The 17,796-nt window shown below is 41.4% G+C and overlaps 1 protein-coding gene across 3 annotated transcripts in view; it reads left to right on the forward strand.

The window, feature by feature from the left end:
• Positions 1-17,796, forward strand: part of FRMD3 (FERM domain containing 3) — a 356,347-nt gene that overhangs the window by 194,238 nt on the left and 144,313 nt on the right. For all 3 annotated transcript variants that reach the window (XM_061163769.1, XM_061163768.1, XM_061163767.1), the window contains exon 3: positions 11,066-11,108. In XM_061163769.1, the coding sequence (XP_061019752.1) occupies positions 11,102-11,108 (7 nt within the window). In that variant the 5' untranslated portion in view covers positions 11,066-11,101. The remainder of the gene's footprint in view (positions 1-11,065; positions 11,109-17,796) is intronic.

The raw sequence follows: 17,796 nt of genomic DNA on the forward strand, positions 1-17,796 counted from the left end.
GAGAAAAACAATCTCCTGTTTGGGAAGGTCTATTCATTATTGTTTAAAGCCCCATTGGTTATTTAACACGTTTCTCTAGTCTACAGATTACTTTGGTGCAGAGAACCAAGGGTTTTGAGAAATATAACAGAGAGGTGTGTAGTTTATTCTGTAATCATAGGCTGGGTCAGTTTCAACAGAAGCCCAGCTTTGAAGATAGCTAACTTTTTTTTTTTTTGATAGCTAACTTTTATATTGTTTACTTTTGGTAGCTTTTTAAAAAAATCTACCAATTTGAAAATCAGTCTACTCAGTCATAAATCACCAACTCATTCCTGCCATCTTTTTCTCCATATTTGGCAGAATTAGAAAGTATGAAAGAAATGTACCATTTCTATGACGAGAAAGAGAAAAATGATCTCTTAAAGCTAAATGCAGCAGCAAAATTAAAAAGAAAGAAATATTTGTTGACAACTTTCTCATCTGCTTCAATTCATAGTATATGGAATGTGAGAGCTAAAGGAATCTTAGAGGTTCTGAAATCTGCTACTCCCAACCCAGAAGATAAGAAATGGCTTGAAATGTGGTCAGATTTTCAATACTGAAAACAGTGCTAGATTGGGACCCTTCACAGGGAACTTGCAGGTTACTAGGGCTCAAGCCTAAGGCGAAAGGAATAAAAGAATTTGAGAATTCTTCTTGAATAGAAGAATTTCAAATATCATGGAGGGCAGTTTTGGGTGGAGACTTAGGGAGGCTGTCTTAGGTTCAGTTCCTAGAAAGCAAATCCTGAGATAAAAATTCCAGTTTTATTAGGAAATGTTCCCAGAAGGAGACTTGTAGGGGAGTAGGGGATTGGGACATTAAGAGAAGGAGGGTGTGCCAGGGTATGATGTTAGGCAGTCAGAGAGAGAGTAAGTTGGGCTCAGTTCCACAGAGGAGTTCAGGAAGAGTGTAGGTCATGCCTTTGAGTTGTCCTGGCCAAGGGAAGAGGGAGTATTTATCCTCCCACATCTGTCCATTAGTTGTTGTTGTTCAGTCACTCAGTTGTGTCTGACTCTTTGTGACCCCATGAACAGCAGCATGCCAGGCTTCCCTGTCCTTCCCTATCTCCTGGAGTTTGCTCAGACTCATGTCCATTGAGTCAGTGATGCCATCCAACCATCTTGTCCTCTGTTGTCCCCTTCTCCTCTTGCCTTCAATCTTTCCCAGCATCAGGGTCTTTTCCAATGAGTCAGCTCTTTGCATCACATGGCCAAAGCATTGGAGCTTCAGCATCAGTCCTTCCAATGAATATTCAGGGTTGATTTCCTTTAGGATGGACTGGTTTGATCTCCTTGCAGTCCAAGGGACTCTCAAGAGTCTTCTCCAGAACCACAGTTCAAAAGCATCCATTATTATTTATGAGCTGACTTGCTGTAGGATGGTGGAGGTGGGGGTGTGTGGGATATTCATTCTTCACCCTGCAATGGATTCCAGTAACCTGAGCACAGCCTTCTTTAAAAAAAAAAGTTAACTGTTGTATAACTAAAGGGAAAGGGAACCTGGGCTGAGCCTTCAGACACTCTTCCTGCAGACATCTTCCTAATACCTTCAAATTATGCTAAGGATGCCTCCTCTGGTTCATCTTTCTGTCAAAGCTCAATAAGTAGAATCAATGAGTGGGTATTACCTTCCTTAGTCTTTGAAATTTTTATTCTAAATAAGATTCGAGGAAATGAAGGTTTCAGCCACAAATTCAGATATTTGGTTGGCAGATTTCTATTGCTTCCTCTCTCTAGGAATATCAGTTTTCAGCAAGGAAACAGACTTTAAAAGATCACATATATTCCAAGTAGCAATTGAAGGGAAAATAGCAATGTGATAAATGTTCTAAGCCTTACATCTAATTGCCAAGCACACCACAACATGGTTGTTATTTTCTCATGGGCGTGCAATCCATCTGTACATGCAGTCTCAGCAGGAGGTGTTGGTATGGTACAGACTATTTCATTGTCCAACTCCTACCTCTAAAAGGAAGAATGAAAAAATGAAGACGAATTATCTGTTCATGTAGCGCAGAAGGCAGGTGGGGTGGGGAGGGAGAGAAGAGAGTGACAAATATGGTCTCACCGAGAGGGCCCATGTCACCAACTTAAGAATCTCTCTCAGTGAACGGGAGGAAGATCGGAGGGAACAGCTGGTGTTTATTCAGCCTTCACTATGATCCAAGCTCTGTTCTTAGAACTTCTAAGTGAATTAACCCACTTAAACCTCATATGATGCTATAACTGAGGAAACAGAGGAACTTGATGGAGGTCACACCGCTCACTAGTAAGTGGCAGAGCTGGCTCCTGAATCCAGGCCTGTTGGCTCCTGAGTCAACCCTGGGTGCCTGGCTAGATTTGGCATTGGCCTGTTATGTATGAGATTCTTCCTCTTGAGTCTAAACTACATGAAATCCACTTTTATTCTCTGGATGATGTTGTTCGGTTGTTCAGTCTTGTCTGACTCTTTGCAACCCTATGGACTGTAGCCCACCAGGTTCCTTTGTGCATGGGATTCTCCAGGTGAGAATACTGGGGAGGGTTGCCATTCCCTTCTCCAGGGGATCTTCCCAACCCAGGAATCAAACCCATGTCTCCAGCAAGTCTCCTGCATTGTAGGCGGATTCTTTACTGTGAGCCATTTTCTGGATAGAGTTTAGCTACTTCTTTTCAACTGATTTTTAAATAGTCATGTACTGCACAAATGCATGTGAAAATTTAAGTTAAAGCATCACAGATAAAACGGAAGTCATGGTTTAATGGTTTTCTTTGACTAACAACCCTAAATTCCTGTTCTCTCCCTGTAACCCACCTCACTGGATCAGTTTAGTATCATTTCAGATGTTTAAAAATGCATTTAGATGCTTGTTAAGTCTTCTTTGAAAATATACGGTACTGTTTTGTACTTTTTATTTTAAAAAGAAAACACATTAATCGTATGATATCATAGTTCATCTGCTGCTGCTGCTAAGTCGCTTCAGTCGTGTCCAACTCTGTGCGACCCCATAGACAGCAGCCCACCAGGCTCCCCCGTCCCTGGGATTCTCCAGGCAAGAACACTGGAGTGGGTTGCCATTTCCTTCTCCAATGCAAGAAAGTGAAAAGTGAAAGTGAAGTCTCTCAGCCGTGTCCGACTCTTAACAACCCCATGGACTGCAGCCTACCAGGCTCCTCCATCCATGGGATTTTCCAGGCAAGAGTACTGGAGTGGGGTGCCATTGGCTTCTCCGACCATAGTTCAGAGGTTCTCGAATCATCTTGGTTTATGGCTCTTTCATTATCTCAGTAATTATTTCATGGTGCTCTAGGTCAAAAGAGTATTTAACAGTGCCATCTACTGAGAATTAGATCCAAATAAGTTAATAAGTATTTATGTCCTAACATAGCCATAAATCAAATCCCTTATGACTATACAGTGGAAGTGAGAAATAGATTTAAGGGATTAGATCTGATAGACAGAGAGCCTGATGAACTATGGATGGAGGTTCATGATATTGTACAGGAGACAAGGACCAAGACCATCCCAATGGAAAAGGACTGCAAAAAAGCAAAATGGTTGTCTGAGGAGGCCTTACAAATAGCTGTGAAAAGAAGAGAAGTGAAAAGCAAAGGAGAAAAGGAAAGATATTCCCATTTGAATGCAGAGTTCCAAAGAGTAGCAAGGAGAGATAAGAAAGCCTTCCTCAGTGATCAGTGCAAAGAAATAGAGGAAAACAACAGAATGGGAAAGACTAGAGATTTCTTCAAGAAAATTAGAGATACCAAGGGAACATTTCACGCAAAGATGGGTTCGATAAAGGACAGAAATGGTATGGACCTAAGAGAAGCAGAAGATATTAAGAAGAGGTGGCAAGAATACACAGAAGAACTGTATAAAACAGATCTTCATGACCCAGATAATCACAATGGTGTGATCACTCACCTAGAGCCAGACATCCTGGAATGTGAAGTCAAGTGGGCCGTAGAAAGCATCACTACAAACAAAGCTAGTGGCGGTGATGGAATTCCAGTTGAGCTATTTCACATCCTGAAAGATGATGCTGTGAAACTGCTGCACTCAATATGCCAGCAAATTTGGAAAATTCAGCAGTGACCCCAGGATTGGGAAAGGTCAGTTTTCCAATACCTAGGAAAGGCAATCCCAAAGAATGCTCAAACTACCGCACAATTGCACTCATCTCACATGTTAGTAAAGTAATGCTCAAAATTCTCCAAGCCAGGTTTCAGCAATACGTGAACCCTGAACTTCCAGATGTTCAAGCTGGTTTTAGAAAAGGCAGAGGAACCAGAGATCAAATTGCCAACATCCGCTGGATCATCAAAAAAGCAAGAGAGTTCCAGAAAAACATCTATTTCTGCTTTATTGACTATGACAAAGCCTTTAATTGTGTGGATCACAATAAACTGTGGAAAATTCTTAAAGAGATGGGAATACTAGACCATCTGACCTGCCTCTTGAGAAACCTGTATGCAGGTCAGGAAGCAACAGTTAGAACTGGACATGGAAAAACAGACTGGTTCCAAATAGGAAAAGGAGTACATCAAGGCTGTATATTGTCACCCTGCTTATTTAACTTATATGCAGAGTACATCATGAGAAACACTGGGCTGGAAGAAGCACAAGCTGGAATCAAGATTACTGGGAGAAATATCAATAACCTCAGATATGCAGGTGACACCACCGTTATGGCAGAAAGTGAAGAAGAATTAAAGAGCCTCTTGATGAAAGTGAAAGAGGAGAGTGAAAAGTTGGCTTAAAGCTCAACATTCAGAAAACTAAGATCATGGCATCTGGTCCCATCACTTCATGGGAAATAGATGGGGAAACAGTGGAAACAGTGGCAGACTTTATTTTGGGGGGCTCCAAAATCACTGCAGATGGTGACTGCAGCCATGAAATTAAAAGACTCTTACCCCTTGGAAGGAAAGTTATGACCAACCTAGATAGCATATTAAAAAGCAGAGACATTACTTTGCCAATGAAGGTCTGTCTGGTCAAGGCTATGGTTTTTCCAGTGGTCATGTATGGATGTGAGAGTTGGACTGTGAGGAAAGCTGAGCACCAAAAAATTGATGCTTTTGAACTATGGTGTTGGAGAAGACTCTTGAGAGTCCCTTGGACTGCAAGGAGATCCAACCAGTCCATCCTAAAGGAAATCAGTCCTTTATGTTCATTGGAAGTACTGATGTTGAAGCTGAAACTCTAATACTTTGGCCACCTCATGTGAAGAGTTGACTCATTGGAAAAGACCCTGATGCTGGGAGGGATTGGGGGCAGGAGGAGAAGGGGACGACAGAGGATGAGATGGCTGGATGGCATCACTGACTCGATGGACATGAGTCTGAGTAAACTCTGGGAGTTTGTGATGGACAGGGAGGCCTGGCGTGCTGCGAATCATGGGGTCGCAGAGTCGGACACGACTGAGCGATTGAACTGAACTGAACTGAACTGAACACAGCCATTATGGCCTTAGTAGCAATTCAAAACATTACACACGTGAAAATAGTATCCAGTTCATTCTTAACCATAATTACCTACTAACCAGCAGTGTGTGCCTGTTGGACACTTCATGGCTCTCAAACCCTGGGATCAGATCAGACACTGCCACACTCATTGCCTGTTCCTTACCAAATTCCTAATTTGCACAGGACTTGTTTTTTTTTTTTTTCTTTTTTAAATCACAGCAACCACGGGAAACCCAACTTTGGAAAAAGTATGACATTAAAACCAATTTAGTGTGTGCTAATATTGGGACTAGGTATTCCCTCATAGCTCAGTCGGGAAAGAATCTGCCTGTGATGCGGGAGACCTGGGTTCGATTCCTGGCTTGGGAAGATCCCCTGGAGAAGGAAATGGCAAGCCACTCCAGTATTCTTGCCTGGAAAACTCCATGGACAGTGGAGCCTGGTGGTTACAATCCATGGGGTCGCAAGAGAGGATACAACTTAGTGACTAAACCGCCAATATTGGGACTGTGGACCTCCTTGAGCTCAGGGTTTGCACAGAATCCAGCAGATGTCTACTGTGGCTGTGCTTCCCTGTGCACAATTTGGGAACTAACTGTGGTCATGGTTATAAATTTTGCAGTTCGCTTTTTTCATCCTATGCTTTGCCTTGGGGATTCAACCATGTTGCACATAAAGATCTACTTCCTAGTAAAGACTGCCGCAGAATCTCCCAGGTTTTATTTACCCGTTTTCCCGATTATGGCCATTAATGTTATTTCTAATATTTTGTAATTTTATATAATATTGCAATGAAAATCCTTGTTTCGTTCCTCTTCATTCACATGGCCAAATTAGAGTAAAGGAATCGCTAGGCCATAGGCCAGTTAGGTTTCTAAATTTTAGTGAAAGTGTTAGTCACTCAGTTGTATCTGACTCTGTGATCCCATGGACTGTAGCCCGGCAGGATCCTCTGTCCCTGGAATTCTCCAGGCAAGAATACTAGAGTGGGGGGCCATTCCCTTCTCCAGGGGATCTTCCCGATCCAGGAATCAAACCCAGGTCTCCTGATCTAGGGGTGGAACCCAGGCAGATTCTTCATCATGAATCATCAGGGAAACCTTTAAACTTCAGTGCATACCAATAAACTGAGCATCACCCTCTTTGAAGAAATGATTCCCTAAAATTCCTTAAAGCATGATTACTTCTGGCTCATTTTTCTTAGAACCCTATACCTTATGACTATCCCATTGGGGAAGAATAGTTGTTTTGGAAATGTATGTAGTAGTTACATTTTAGACAAAGGTAATTGAGAAACAAGGGTAGGATATGAGTAGGCTGAGAGGAAGAGGAAGATAGGAGCTGATCAGAAACTGCCGGGTATATTTTGTAGGACAATGAGAAGGCCAGATCATTTATAGTAAATAATTTATGTGGAGCACAGATGGAAAATACCTCACAGGCATGCCTTAAATGTTCCCTCCCCTTCCACGGGAGACATAGCCAATCCATCATGAATGGCTGCTGCTGCTGCTGCTAAGTCGCTTCAGTCGTGTCTGACTCTGTGTGATCCCATAGACGGCAGCCCACGAGGCTCCCCTGTCCCTGGGATTCTCCAGGCAAGAACACTGGCGTGGGTTGCCATTTTCTTCTCCAATGCATGAAAGGGAAAAGTGAAAGTGAAGACACTCAATCGTGTCTGACTCTTAGTGACCCCATGGGCTGCAGCCTACCAGGCTGCTCCGTCCATGGGATTTTCCAGGCAAGAATATTGGAATGGGGTGCCATTGGCTTCTCCGATCATGAATGGCAGACATAACCAATCCATCATGACACTCATTCTCCCCAAACCTTCACCCAATCTTGAGTTCTCCTCACAACCCTGGGAGATTACCACCAACTAATTAATGTGAGCACACAAAATGAAATATGCCTGTCATCCCTGGAGGCAGCAAGAAGGTGGGAAGATAGGTTGAAATTAGGCAGAGAAGGGCTAAGGAGTTTAAAAAATGCCAAGCAAGGAGAATTTGGATAACTTATTTACATCTCAGACTCTGTTGGCAAAATGACTAGCTATCCTCCTCTGTGAAACAATAGCAGTAGGTATTGATCTTAGGCAGCTATTATTTGTTTTTGTGCCTTAGTTCTAAATTATGCTATGTATTTATTCTAGAAAAATAATTAAATCACCAGAGGCCCCTTTTATTATTTTTTTCATGTGTCCCATATATTGAAAAATGTGGTCTCCCAATTAAACTGTACTTATTAAATAACAATGACATTACCAGCAAACAAGCATTCACTGAATATTTTTCACACGACAGGCACTGCTTAAGCAACTTACATTTATTAATTTTTAAAATCTTCACAACCTTACAAGGTAGGTACAATTACTGTTCTCATTTTATAGTTGTAAAATAGAGACAGAAAGTAAACATGTTGTAGCTAGTAAGTGGTATAATCAATGCCTTTCTCATTGTTCAATTTTAACTGTGTAAAGTCCAAGCATAATTTCTGATTAGAAGGAGATAACCAAGAGTACAGTGGTGGTTTCCAAGGGCTGGGAAAAAGGGGGAAATCAAAGTTTCTGTTCAATAGGTATAGAGTTTAAATTTTACAAGATGAAAAGAGTTCTAGAGATGGATGGTGGTGATGGTAACACACCATTATAAATGTGTTTAATACGGCAAACCGTACACTTAAAAATTGTTCAGTTCAGTTCAGTCGCTCAGTAGTGTCCGACTCTTTGCGACCCCATGAATTGCAGCACGCCAGGCCTCCCTGTCCATCACCAGCTCCCGGAGTTTACTCAAACTCATGTCCATCGAGTCAGTGATGCCATCCAGCCATCTCATCCTCTGTCGTCCCCTTCTCCTCCTGTGCCCAATCCCTCCCAGCATCAGGGTCTTTTCCAATGAGTCAGCTCTTTGCATGAGGTGGCCAAAGTATTGGAGTTTCAGCTTCAGCATCAGTCCTTCCAATGAACAACCAGGACTGATCTCCTTCAGAATGGACTGGTTGGATCTCCTTGCAGTCCAAGGGACTCTCAAGAGTCTTCTCCAACACCATAGTTCAAAAGCATCAATTTTTCAGCACTCAGCTTTCCTCACAGTCCAACTCTCACATCCATACATGACCACTGGAAAAACCATAACCTTGACCAGGTGGACCTTTGTTGGCAAAGTAATGTCTCTGCTTTTTAATATGCTATCTAGGTTGGTCATAACTTTCCTTCCAAGGAGTATGTGGCTTTTAATTTCATGGCTGCAATCACCATCTGCAGTGATTTTGGAGCCCCCCCAAAATAAAGTCTGCCACTGTTTCCACTGTTTCCCCATCTATCTCCCATGAAATGATGGGACCAGATGCCACGATCTTAGTTTTCTGAATGTTGAGCTTTAAGCCAACTTTTCACTCTCCTCTTTCACTTTCATCAAGAGGCTTTTTAGTTCCTCTTCACTTTCTGCCATAAGGGTGGCTAGGATGGTGAATTTTATGTTAGGATAGTGAATTTTATGTATGCATGCATGCCGATTTGGTTCAGTCTTGACTGACTCTTTGATACCCTATGGACTGTAGCCCACCAGGTCCCTTTGTTGGGATTCTCCAGGAAAGAATACTGGAGTGGATTGCTACACCCTCCTCCAGGGGGACCGTCCCGATCCAGGGATCGAACCCACATCTCTTATGTCTCCTGCACTGGCAGGCATATTCTTTACCACTAGTACCACCTGGGAAGGCCCATGTTATGTATCAGTTCAGTTCAGTCGCTCAGTCATGTCTGACTCTTTATGACCCCATGGCTGCAGCACACCAGGCCTCCCTGTCCATCACCCTGTCCATCACCCAGGTCCTGGAGTTTACTCAAACTCATGTCCATCGAGTCAATGATGCTATCCAACCATCTCATCCTCTGTCATCCCCTTCTCCTCTTGCCTTCAATCTTTCCCAGCATTAGGGTTTTTTCCAATGAGTCAACTTTTCACATGAGGTGGCCAAAGTATTGGAGTTTCAGCTTCAACATCAGTCTCTCACTGTTTCCATTGTTTCCTCATCTATTTGCCATGAAGTGATGGGACCAGATGTTATGTATATTTTACCACAAAAAAATCAGGGAAAAAGGAGATAATCAGGGTTCCCAACATGCGTTGGTGGAATTCTGGCCAGAAACAAAGAAATTTGCTATATTAGTTTGATTGTGCAACAGGTCAGGGATAAATGCACAGTTTTCTGGCAGATTCTTCATTTAGAAGAATTAGATTTAAATAGCCAGGAGACCCCGTTTTTCTTTAAAGAGTGTAAAGATCTGAAACCCTATACTGGAATCTGCTGACTAGACACTCAATTCTCTAGTTCCTAGGAAGGTAGGGAGTGTTCAGCGAGGAGAATAATAACATTTTAGAGTGAACTGGCCGGCGGGGAAGCCACAAGCCCAAGGTTAAGGGCCTCTGCACTAGAATTGCACTGAAAGCTGGTGTCACGATTTCTTCACTTTGCCGTTTCTTTGGCAAGTTCTTTAACCATCCCAGGCCCCAGATTTCTTGTCTGTAAATGGGGTGGTAGTGGTGGCTCATGGAAATTGTGTACTTAGTGAACCCTCAACAATACTAGCTCCTAATTCAACTTCATGGCTATGTATTTACATCAAACAATAGGGATAATACAGAATCCTGAGGCTTACTAGATCCTGCAATGAGATAAACTGAGGTGTAAGTGCTTGACTGATGGTAAGTTTCCTCCTCTTCTCTTGTCTCCAGTATCTAGCAGAGCGAGGGTACCCCGTTAGTGAGGACTCCCCAGCATCTTGATGGATACTCAGTGGCACCCCTCTTACCATCTATCTATCTAAACTTCTGGTGTATAAAGTGATGCTTCCTGATAAATTCCTTAAGCAGCTTCAAGGGCATCATGTTTTGTAACATCAGAGGCTACCCTGGTCTTGGCATGTCAAAGTGACCTTCACTCATGGTGTGGAGAGAGCTGGTTGCTGGGGCCAGCATTGCGTCTGCTTTAAATACTTATCGGTAACATGATTCTGAGCTATTCAGGATTTGGGGCTTCTTTGTTTTGTGTTGCAGCTGATTTTTCTTCTTGATGACCTCAGGCCTCTGAAATAAGATGTTTAAAATAATTTGTTCCTCCCTACTGTGAAGGAAGAATTGCCTCTGTGTGTGACAGGGCTAATGGTGGCTTGCCCCACTGTTAACTTGAAAGGATGGTGCCGGACTATGACTCTTAGAGGTCACGATGTCAAAGTCTTTAGCCAGCTGTGGCTTGCCCAGAGCGATGGAGCTCAAAGAATCACCTAGGAGCCAACTAGAGCCCCTGGAACATCCCATTTAAGTGCATATTTTCTCCCTTGTCCTTCTCTCCTAGCAAATGTATGACTCAAATACTACTCAGAAAGTATTAATTCTCTGTAATTTATACCCTTGCCTGTGATATTATTACTGCCCAATTGCTCATGTTGATCTTCAGAGGGTGGAACCCCAAGGAATATCTATGGGGAACCGAGGCTGTTTGGAAAAAGAATATCTTTATTAAGTTCCTTTTATTAAGTATGCATCACATGGTCCAGCCATTTGACCCACAATCTCTGCTTTTTTTCTCCCCAGCACTGGCTTGAACCTAACAAGTCCATCTCCAAGCAAATGAAATGTAAGTGTCAATCTGTGGGTTCACTTTTGCTATGAAATGTCCAGTGATAGATTCTGTTTCTTTACAAAGTTTCTCCTGCCAGGAAAGAAATGGATGAGTTGAAGATCTGGGGGTGGGGGGCTTCTCCCTCCCCATGAGCACGGTGTAACTTCTCCTCTCTTGTTTGCTGGCCTTGGTGCTCCCCATGGTCACTATTCCTAGAGGCCTGTGTCTCTCCCCCTCCCCACCATCTTACCCTCATGGTTCATGTTTGAACAGGGGCACAGGTGCCTAGTTCCCCTTTGATTGTGGGGTTTGTTAGTAAATGGTTCGGGGTGGAAAATCAGTGTTGTGTGGGGATGGTAAAAGAGGCAGGTGTATTTTGAAATTAAAATCTTGCTGATAACTTTACTGAAGATTGTAGTATTCTTGTCCACCCCTCAAGCTCCCCAGTATACTTTCCTGAGTAATGTTTTCAGGCTCTGGTGTTGTGAACTGCCTCCCCCCCTCCCCCGATGAGCTCTTGGAAAAGTTGGCTTGGGAAACATCTCTGTAGTACACAGAATGTCCGGTCATCCACTTGGGGGCATTGTGAATAGGGTATTGACTGATGGTCCTGGGTGGCATGATGTTTTGTCCTGGTCACCTGTGCCAGGCTGTAGTCAACCTGCTTTTATTTATGGTTTAGAGAATTTCTGAACTGCACCTCAGAAATTCATTGCCTGCCCTGGAGTCCATTTATCCCTTCATGTCAGCTTTCCCAGGGCTCTAAAATGTGGGTGATAAATCAATTTCTCATCAGAGATCAGGTTAGCACGTTTTAGGTCACTAGTCATCATTCAAGGGAGTCTTTTGTAAATATGAAGAAATTATTTGAGGCAAGGTTTTTAAGAGAAGGAAGAACTGAATTGTGATGGCAAATTAGTAACCAACATATCTATTCCTTAACTCTTTCCTTTTACCCTCCTGCCCTCTCCCTTTTCTGTCCTCACTCAGACCTCTGTCTGTCTGTCCCTTCCCTTTCTTCTCCTGTCTCTCAAGAATAGACTCTGTCCGGCCAGTGCAGGACTCTCAGCCAGCCGGGTTGTTCAGGCTAGCACCCAGAGCTGCTGTGGGCGAATGATGCCGCCGAGAGAGGGCAAGAAAGATGTGTGAGGTGCAGGCAGGGGGCAGCACGCGTGGGAAGTTCAGAAAAGTCAGCCCCTTGAGGTGAGGCTGGAATAGAGTTGGGACAAGCATCCAAGCAGGACACAGGTACCAGGGAGCTCTGTAAGGAATGACATGCAGGCTAATGAGAATAAACTAATTTATCTGAGAAAAAACGAGCTGGTCCTTAGCTTTTATCCCTTAGCTACTTTATCCCTTAAAGTTTTAATATTGATTTTTATAATATTTTAAAATATTTAGGCAAATTTCCAGTAAAGTTATTTTTAGTAAATGGTTCTTTTTTTTTTTTATAATTTGAAGTTTTTATTTATTTATTTTTTCATTTATTTTTATTAGTTGGAGGCTAACTACTTTACAATATTGTAGTGGTTTTTGCCATACATTGACATGAATCAGCCATGGATTTACATGTGTTCCCCATCCCGATCCCCCCTCCTACCTCCCTCCCCATCCCATCCCTCTGGGTCATCCCAGTGCACCAGCCCCGAGCACTTGTCTCAGTCATGCATCCAACCTGGACTTAAACGTCATGAAATAGTTTCCTTAAGCCACACACATTTTTAAAATACAACATCTGTAAAGTAAGATGTATTTCAATACTTAAGAGAAAATTTAAAATTTGTGAAGATTTTTCTGTTTAAGAGCTTTGTATCTACAATTAGTAAATCTGAACAACCAACTCAGAATATATAATGTTTTGTAAAAATAGTTTCCAGATTGACATATTACTAGTGGCTAGTTTTAATCTAATGACAAATAGAATCTGAATCTGGAAAAATAACTGTGTAAAATTCAGTTTCTAACCAGACATGGTGACTCACTGATTCTAGGAACTAGCAAGGCTTTTACCTGAAGGGTAAGGGTCTTACCTGTTACCTGGTCCTCTGTTGTATTGTTAAGGACATTAGCGAACAAAAAATTATGTAATTTTTCTCAATATCACAAGGCTAGTTTTGTGGTTGTTAACGATGTCTTTAGGTATCAAGAATTTCTTGTTTTCTTATACATATGTCCTAGAAACATTCACTATAATGTAAATTAGGAAAAAATTTAAACTAAAGCATATAGACTGTTAACCCAGAAAAATTGGGTCCAACCAATGCATGGAACTCATCCATGAATTTATCAACAGATCTGGTTGCAGAACCCAGGCAGCTTCCCTTTGGTTGTTGTTCAGTCGTTGAGTTGTGTTCAACTTTTGCAACCTCATGGACTGCAGCACACCAGGCTTCCCTGTCCTTCACTATTCCTAGAGTGTGCTCAGATTCATGTCCATTGAGTCAGTGATGCTATCTAACCATCTCATCCTCTGCCTCCCTCTTTTCCTTTTGCCGTCAATCTTTCCCAGTACCAGGGTCTATTCCAGTGAGTCAGCTCTTTGCATCAGATGGCCAAAGTATTGGAGCTTCAGCTTCATCATCAGTCCTTTCAAAGACTACTCAGGCTTGATTTCTTTTAGGATTGACTGATTTGGTCTTACTTTGGTTGTGGATATGCAGTTTATATTCTGACTGCCTTTGAGGAGGCAGTAAGAGAGTAATTCCTTGGACGAAGAATTTACTCCATCCCATCTCACTCATCGGTGATAACCTGCTTTCCAGTCCTTTGCCCTGACCTCATTAAGATCCCTTAGACTATGTGGATTACCAGGGTAGGCAAGAGGACCAGCTCTCCTGATGAATAAACTTTCTACAAAATTGTTATTATATCTTACTAGTATTTTTAAAAATAGTTTTTTTGATAGTATCATGCTTGTGGTTTTTCTAGCAGTTCAGAAAGGTTTAACCTATTTCCTTTCTCTTCTCCCTTATATCTCCATGCTTACTCCAAAGAGATAACTATTACTAACAATATTTATACATCCTTCTGGGAATTTTTCTTTACATATAAGTTCTCCCAACTTATATAAGGCCTTTTGTAAACAAAAATGAGATCAGTCTCTATATGTGACTCTTTACCTTGTCATTTTCTTAATAATTTTGTAGTTTTTAAATCAAAGTGAGTGATTGATGATTAGCTTCATTTTAAAAATGGTTTTTGGGAATTCCTTAGTGGTCCAGTAGTTAGGACTCTGAGCTTCCAATGCAGGGAAGCTGGGTTCCATCCCTGGTCAGGGAGCTAAGATCCTGCATGCTGTGTGGAGGAGGTAAAAAATAAATAAACAAAAATTTAAAAATGGTTTTCTGATATTTAATTGTATACATCTATGTGATTTACTTATTAATGAACATCAACATTGTTTATATTCTTTTCCTATTATAAATTATGCTGTAGTAAACATGCTTATATGTATATTCTTGCATATTGTCCATCTGTACTAGAATTTCCTAAAAATAGAATTGTTGGATCAAAAAGAATATACATTTAATCTTTCCTTAGAGATAAATACCCATCCAAAGAGCTTATAGTAAATTACTTCTCTAAGGTTACATGCAAGTTCTTATTTCCCCCAAATCTTGTTAAAAATAAGTATCATCAAACTTACTTTAATGGTGACCTCAAATCTATTAGGAAAGTGAAATATTTAATTTAAAAAACTAGAAAGTTATTAATTATAAATTTTAAAATTGAGAAACTTCTTAAACTAGTCTTATTTTTCCTCTGAACTTAGGAGTTACTTTAAATTTGTTTTTTTAAATGAATACATGGTAAAATGGGCTTCGTTTTGTTCTATAGTGCTGTGAATTTTTAACACACAGATTTGTGCAACCATCTCCACAGTCAGGATACAGAACACATCTCTCCAAAAACATTACTTGTGTGGTCCCTTTGTAGTTACTCTCCACTCCCCGAACAACTAACAACCACTGATCTATTCTCTGTCAATATAGTTTGTACCTTTTGAGAATGTCACATAAATTGAGTCATACAGTTTGTAATCTTTTGAAACTGGCTATTTTAACTCAGCATTAATAACTCAAATTCATCCAAGTTCCTGTATTTACCAATACATGATACAGATCTCTGCAAGGAGATCCAACCCATCCATCCTAAAGGAGATCAGTCCTGGGTGTTCACTGGAAGGACTGATGTTGGAGCTGAAACTCCAATACTTTGGCCACCTGATTCGAAGAGCTGACTCATTGGAAAAGACCCTGATGCTGGGAAAGATTGAGGGCAGGATGAGAAGGGGATGACAGAGGATGAGATGGCTGGATGGCATCGCCGACTCGATGGACATGGATTTGGGTGGACTCCAGGAGCTGGTGATGGACAGGGAGGCCTGGTGTGCTGCGGTTCATGGGGTTGCAAAGAGTCGGACACAACTGAGAGACTGAACTGAATTGAACTGATACAGAAAAATAATGAGAATAGTTGGTCTTTGAAAAGATCAAGAAAAATTGATGAACCTCTAGTAAGACTCATGTAGAAAAAAAGAAGACACAAACTACCAATATCAGGAACAAAACAGGAGATGTCACTACAGACCCCACAGAACAACTCTAGGTGTGTAAGTTTGACCAGTTCCTCAAAACCCACAAATTACCAAAGCTCACCCAATATGAAATACAAAATGTGAGTAGTTTTACAATTAAAGATACTAGATTTAAAACCTTCCTGAAAGAAAATCTCCTTCCCACTTGCTGCTATTTTTGTTGCTGCTGGAACCCCTTTTCTTGCTCTTCAGGCCTTAACTAGGAGCTTCTAAGTCTGTGCTGATATCCAGGTATCTCTGAGTTCTTTCCAGGGGACACAGAAGAGAATATGTGATGATCTCAACACTGGTTCCCTGATCCTTTTAATTCTTGTCTTTGTTTCCAATATTCCTGATATTGTTTACTTTCCAGAGACCTCAAATAGCTGCTGCACTGTATTCTGTCCAGGTTTTACAGCTGCATTCAATACAAGAAACAGGATGGGGTGTAATTAGTCCATACTGCCCAGAACTGAAATTTTAAAGTCAACTTTTAATCATTCCTTGTATATTAGGTAAGAATTTAGATAGGCTTTATAATTTATTTGGGAAGCATTGAGGGAATATCTTTCTCATTTCCCTTTTCTGTCATTGTATCCATAAGTACAAATGTGGAGTGAGCTGGTGATTATTTTTTTCTTTCTAAACTACTCAGATAATAGACTGCCTGTAAGCAAAGTGTTAAATGAAGTGCATATTTTGAATGTTTGGTTTTCAGAGTCCTTGCTTTCCATTCAGGAATGTTGCTATGTAATACACACTGACTCTTCTCACTTCAAGCCTACTAGCTTTTAGCCTTGTCCCCATGACTATGGAATGTAGCCCAATGTATATATATGTAGAGACACACATCAAGAAGACAAAACTTGTATGTCCTATAGGATCTATATAATCACACAAATTATACAAGCATGTAAAGGTTTTAAAAAGCTATTATGACTCAGAAGTATGGAAGTGAAGTGAAAATTGCTCAGTCATGTCCAGCTCTTTGCAAACCTATGGACTAATACAGTCCATGGAATTCTCCAGGCCAGAGTGGGTAGCCTTTCCCTTCTCCAGGCAGAAGTATGGAAATGGAACCTTATTTCCCCATGACTGAATTCCACTTGCTGTGTGCCCCTATCTCCTCTGAAAAGTTTAACCTTGTTACTTCAGGGTAACTCAGGATCTGCCAGTTTAGTATTTGATCTCTTTCAGCAAATTACTTAGTGAATTCATAATTTAAATATGAAAATGCATACCCTATGTTTTCCTTCTCCACATAACAGTATCATGTGGCACGAGAAGCAAACTTAGCATCCATCGTGGCTGCAAGGGTGACGTCTCTCAAGCCCAGAATCCTGTCAGTCCTGCAGACTCTTGTGTCTTACGTGATTTGGCCTCTGGTTGCTGGCACCCCTCCCACTGCATCCTCTCTGGATGCAGTGGTGCCACTAGACCTTTTAGTGTGTGCTGGCATGTGCTGCTGAGACCTCTGGCTCCTGCCATGGTCTTGACTTGCACGGCTGTAGACTCTGCCCTCCTGTGGTCCCCACTGCATGTCTCTTTCACTGGTTGCATCTCAGCACATCTGTATTCACCACTGGGACAAGCCGAAGTTGCTTAGCCTCTTCCATGCCATGCTTCTGCCTCAGGGTTGAAACTTGGCATATCATCTAAGGCTCACTCTCTGCTTAAACACATCATGCTGCCATTTCCTTGGTGTGCTCCAAAGTTCCAAAGGATCACTTCCCCTAAACTCTAGGATTTCTTTGTCTTGCGCCCACCTTCACTCTGTTACCCAAGCCTAGGGTGCTGAGGGATCTGAATTCCTTCTTAGAGCTCCATAAAGCATCTTAACCTTGGTTATGTCCTCTCTGGATCTCTCCAGGTTCTCCACCTGCCTTTCTTCCCGACCCCTTTCCAACAACTAATTTAACTTTTAACCTTCGATATAAGATTAATGTTCTAATACAATAGCTTTTTTATATACAAGCAGTAACAGTTTCTCAAATGTAATAAAAAAAGAAGTGCTATTATTTATAATAGCAATAACAAGTAAAAACATAAATTTCTTATAAATAAATGTGTAAGATCTATATAAGTAAAACTATGAAATTTTATTGTGGAGTTACTGTAGATAAGAGA

Source organism: Dama dama, chromosome 16 (genome assembly GCF_033118175.1).
Source record: "Dama dama isolate Ldn47 chromosome 16, ASM3311817v1, whole genome shotgun sequence".
Lineage (NCBI taxonomy): Eukaryota > Metazoa > Chordata > Mammalia > Artiodactyla > Cervidae > Dama > Dama dama.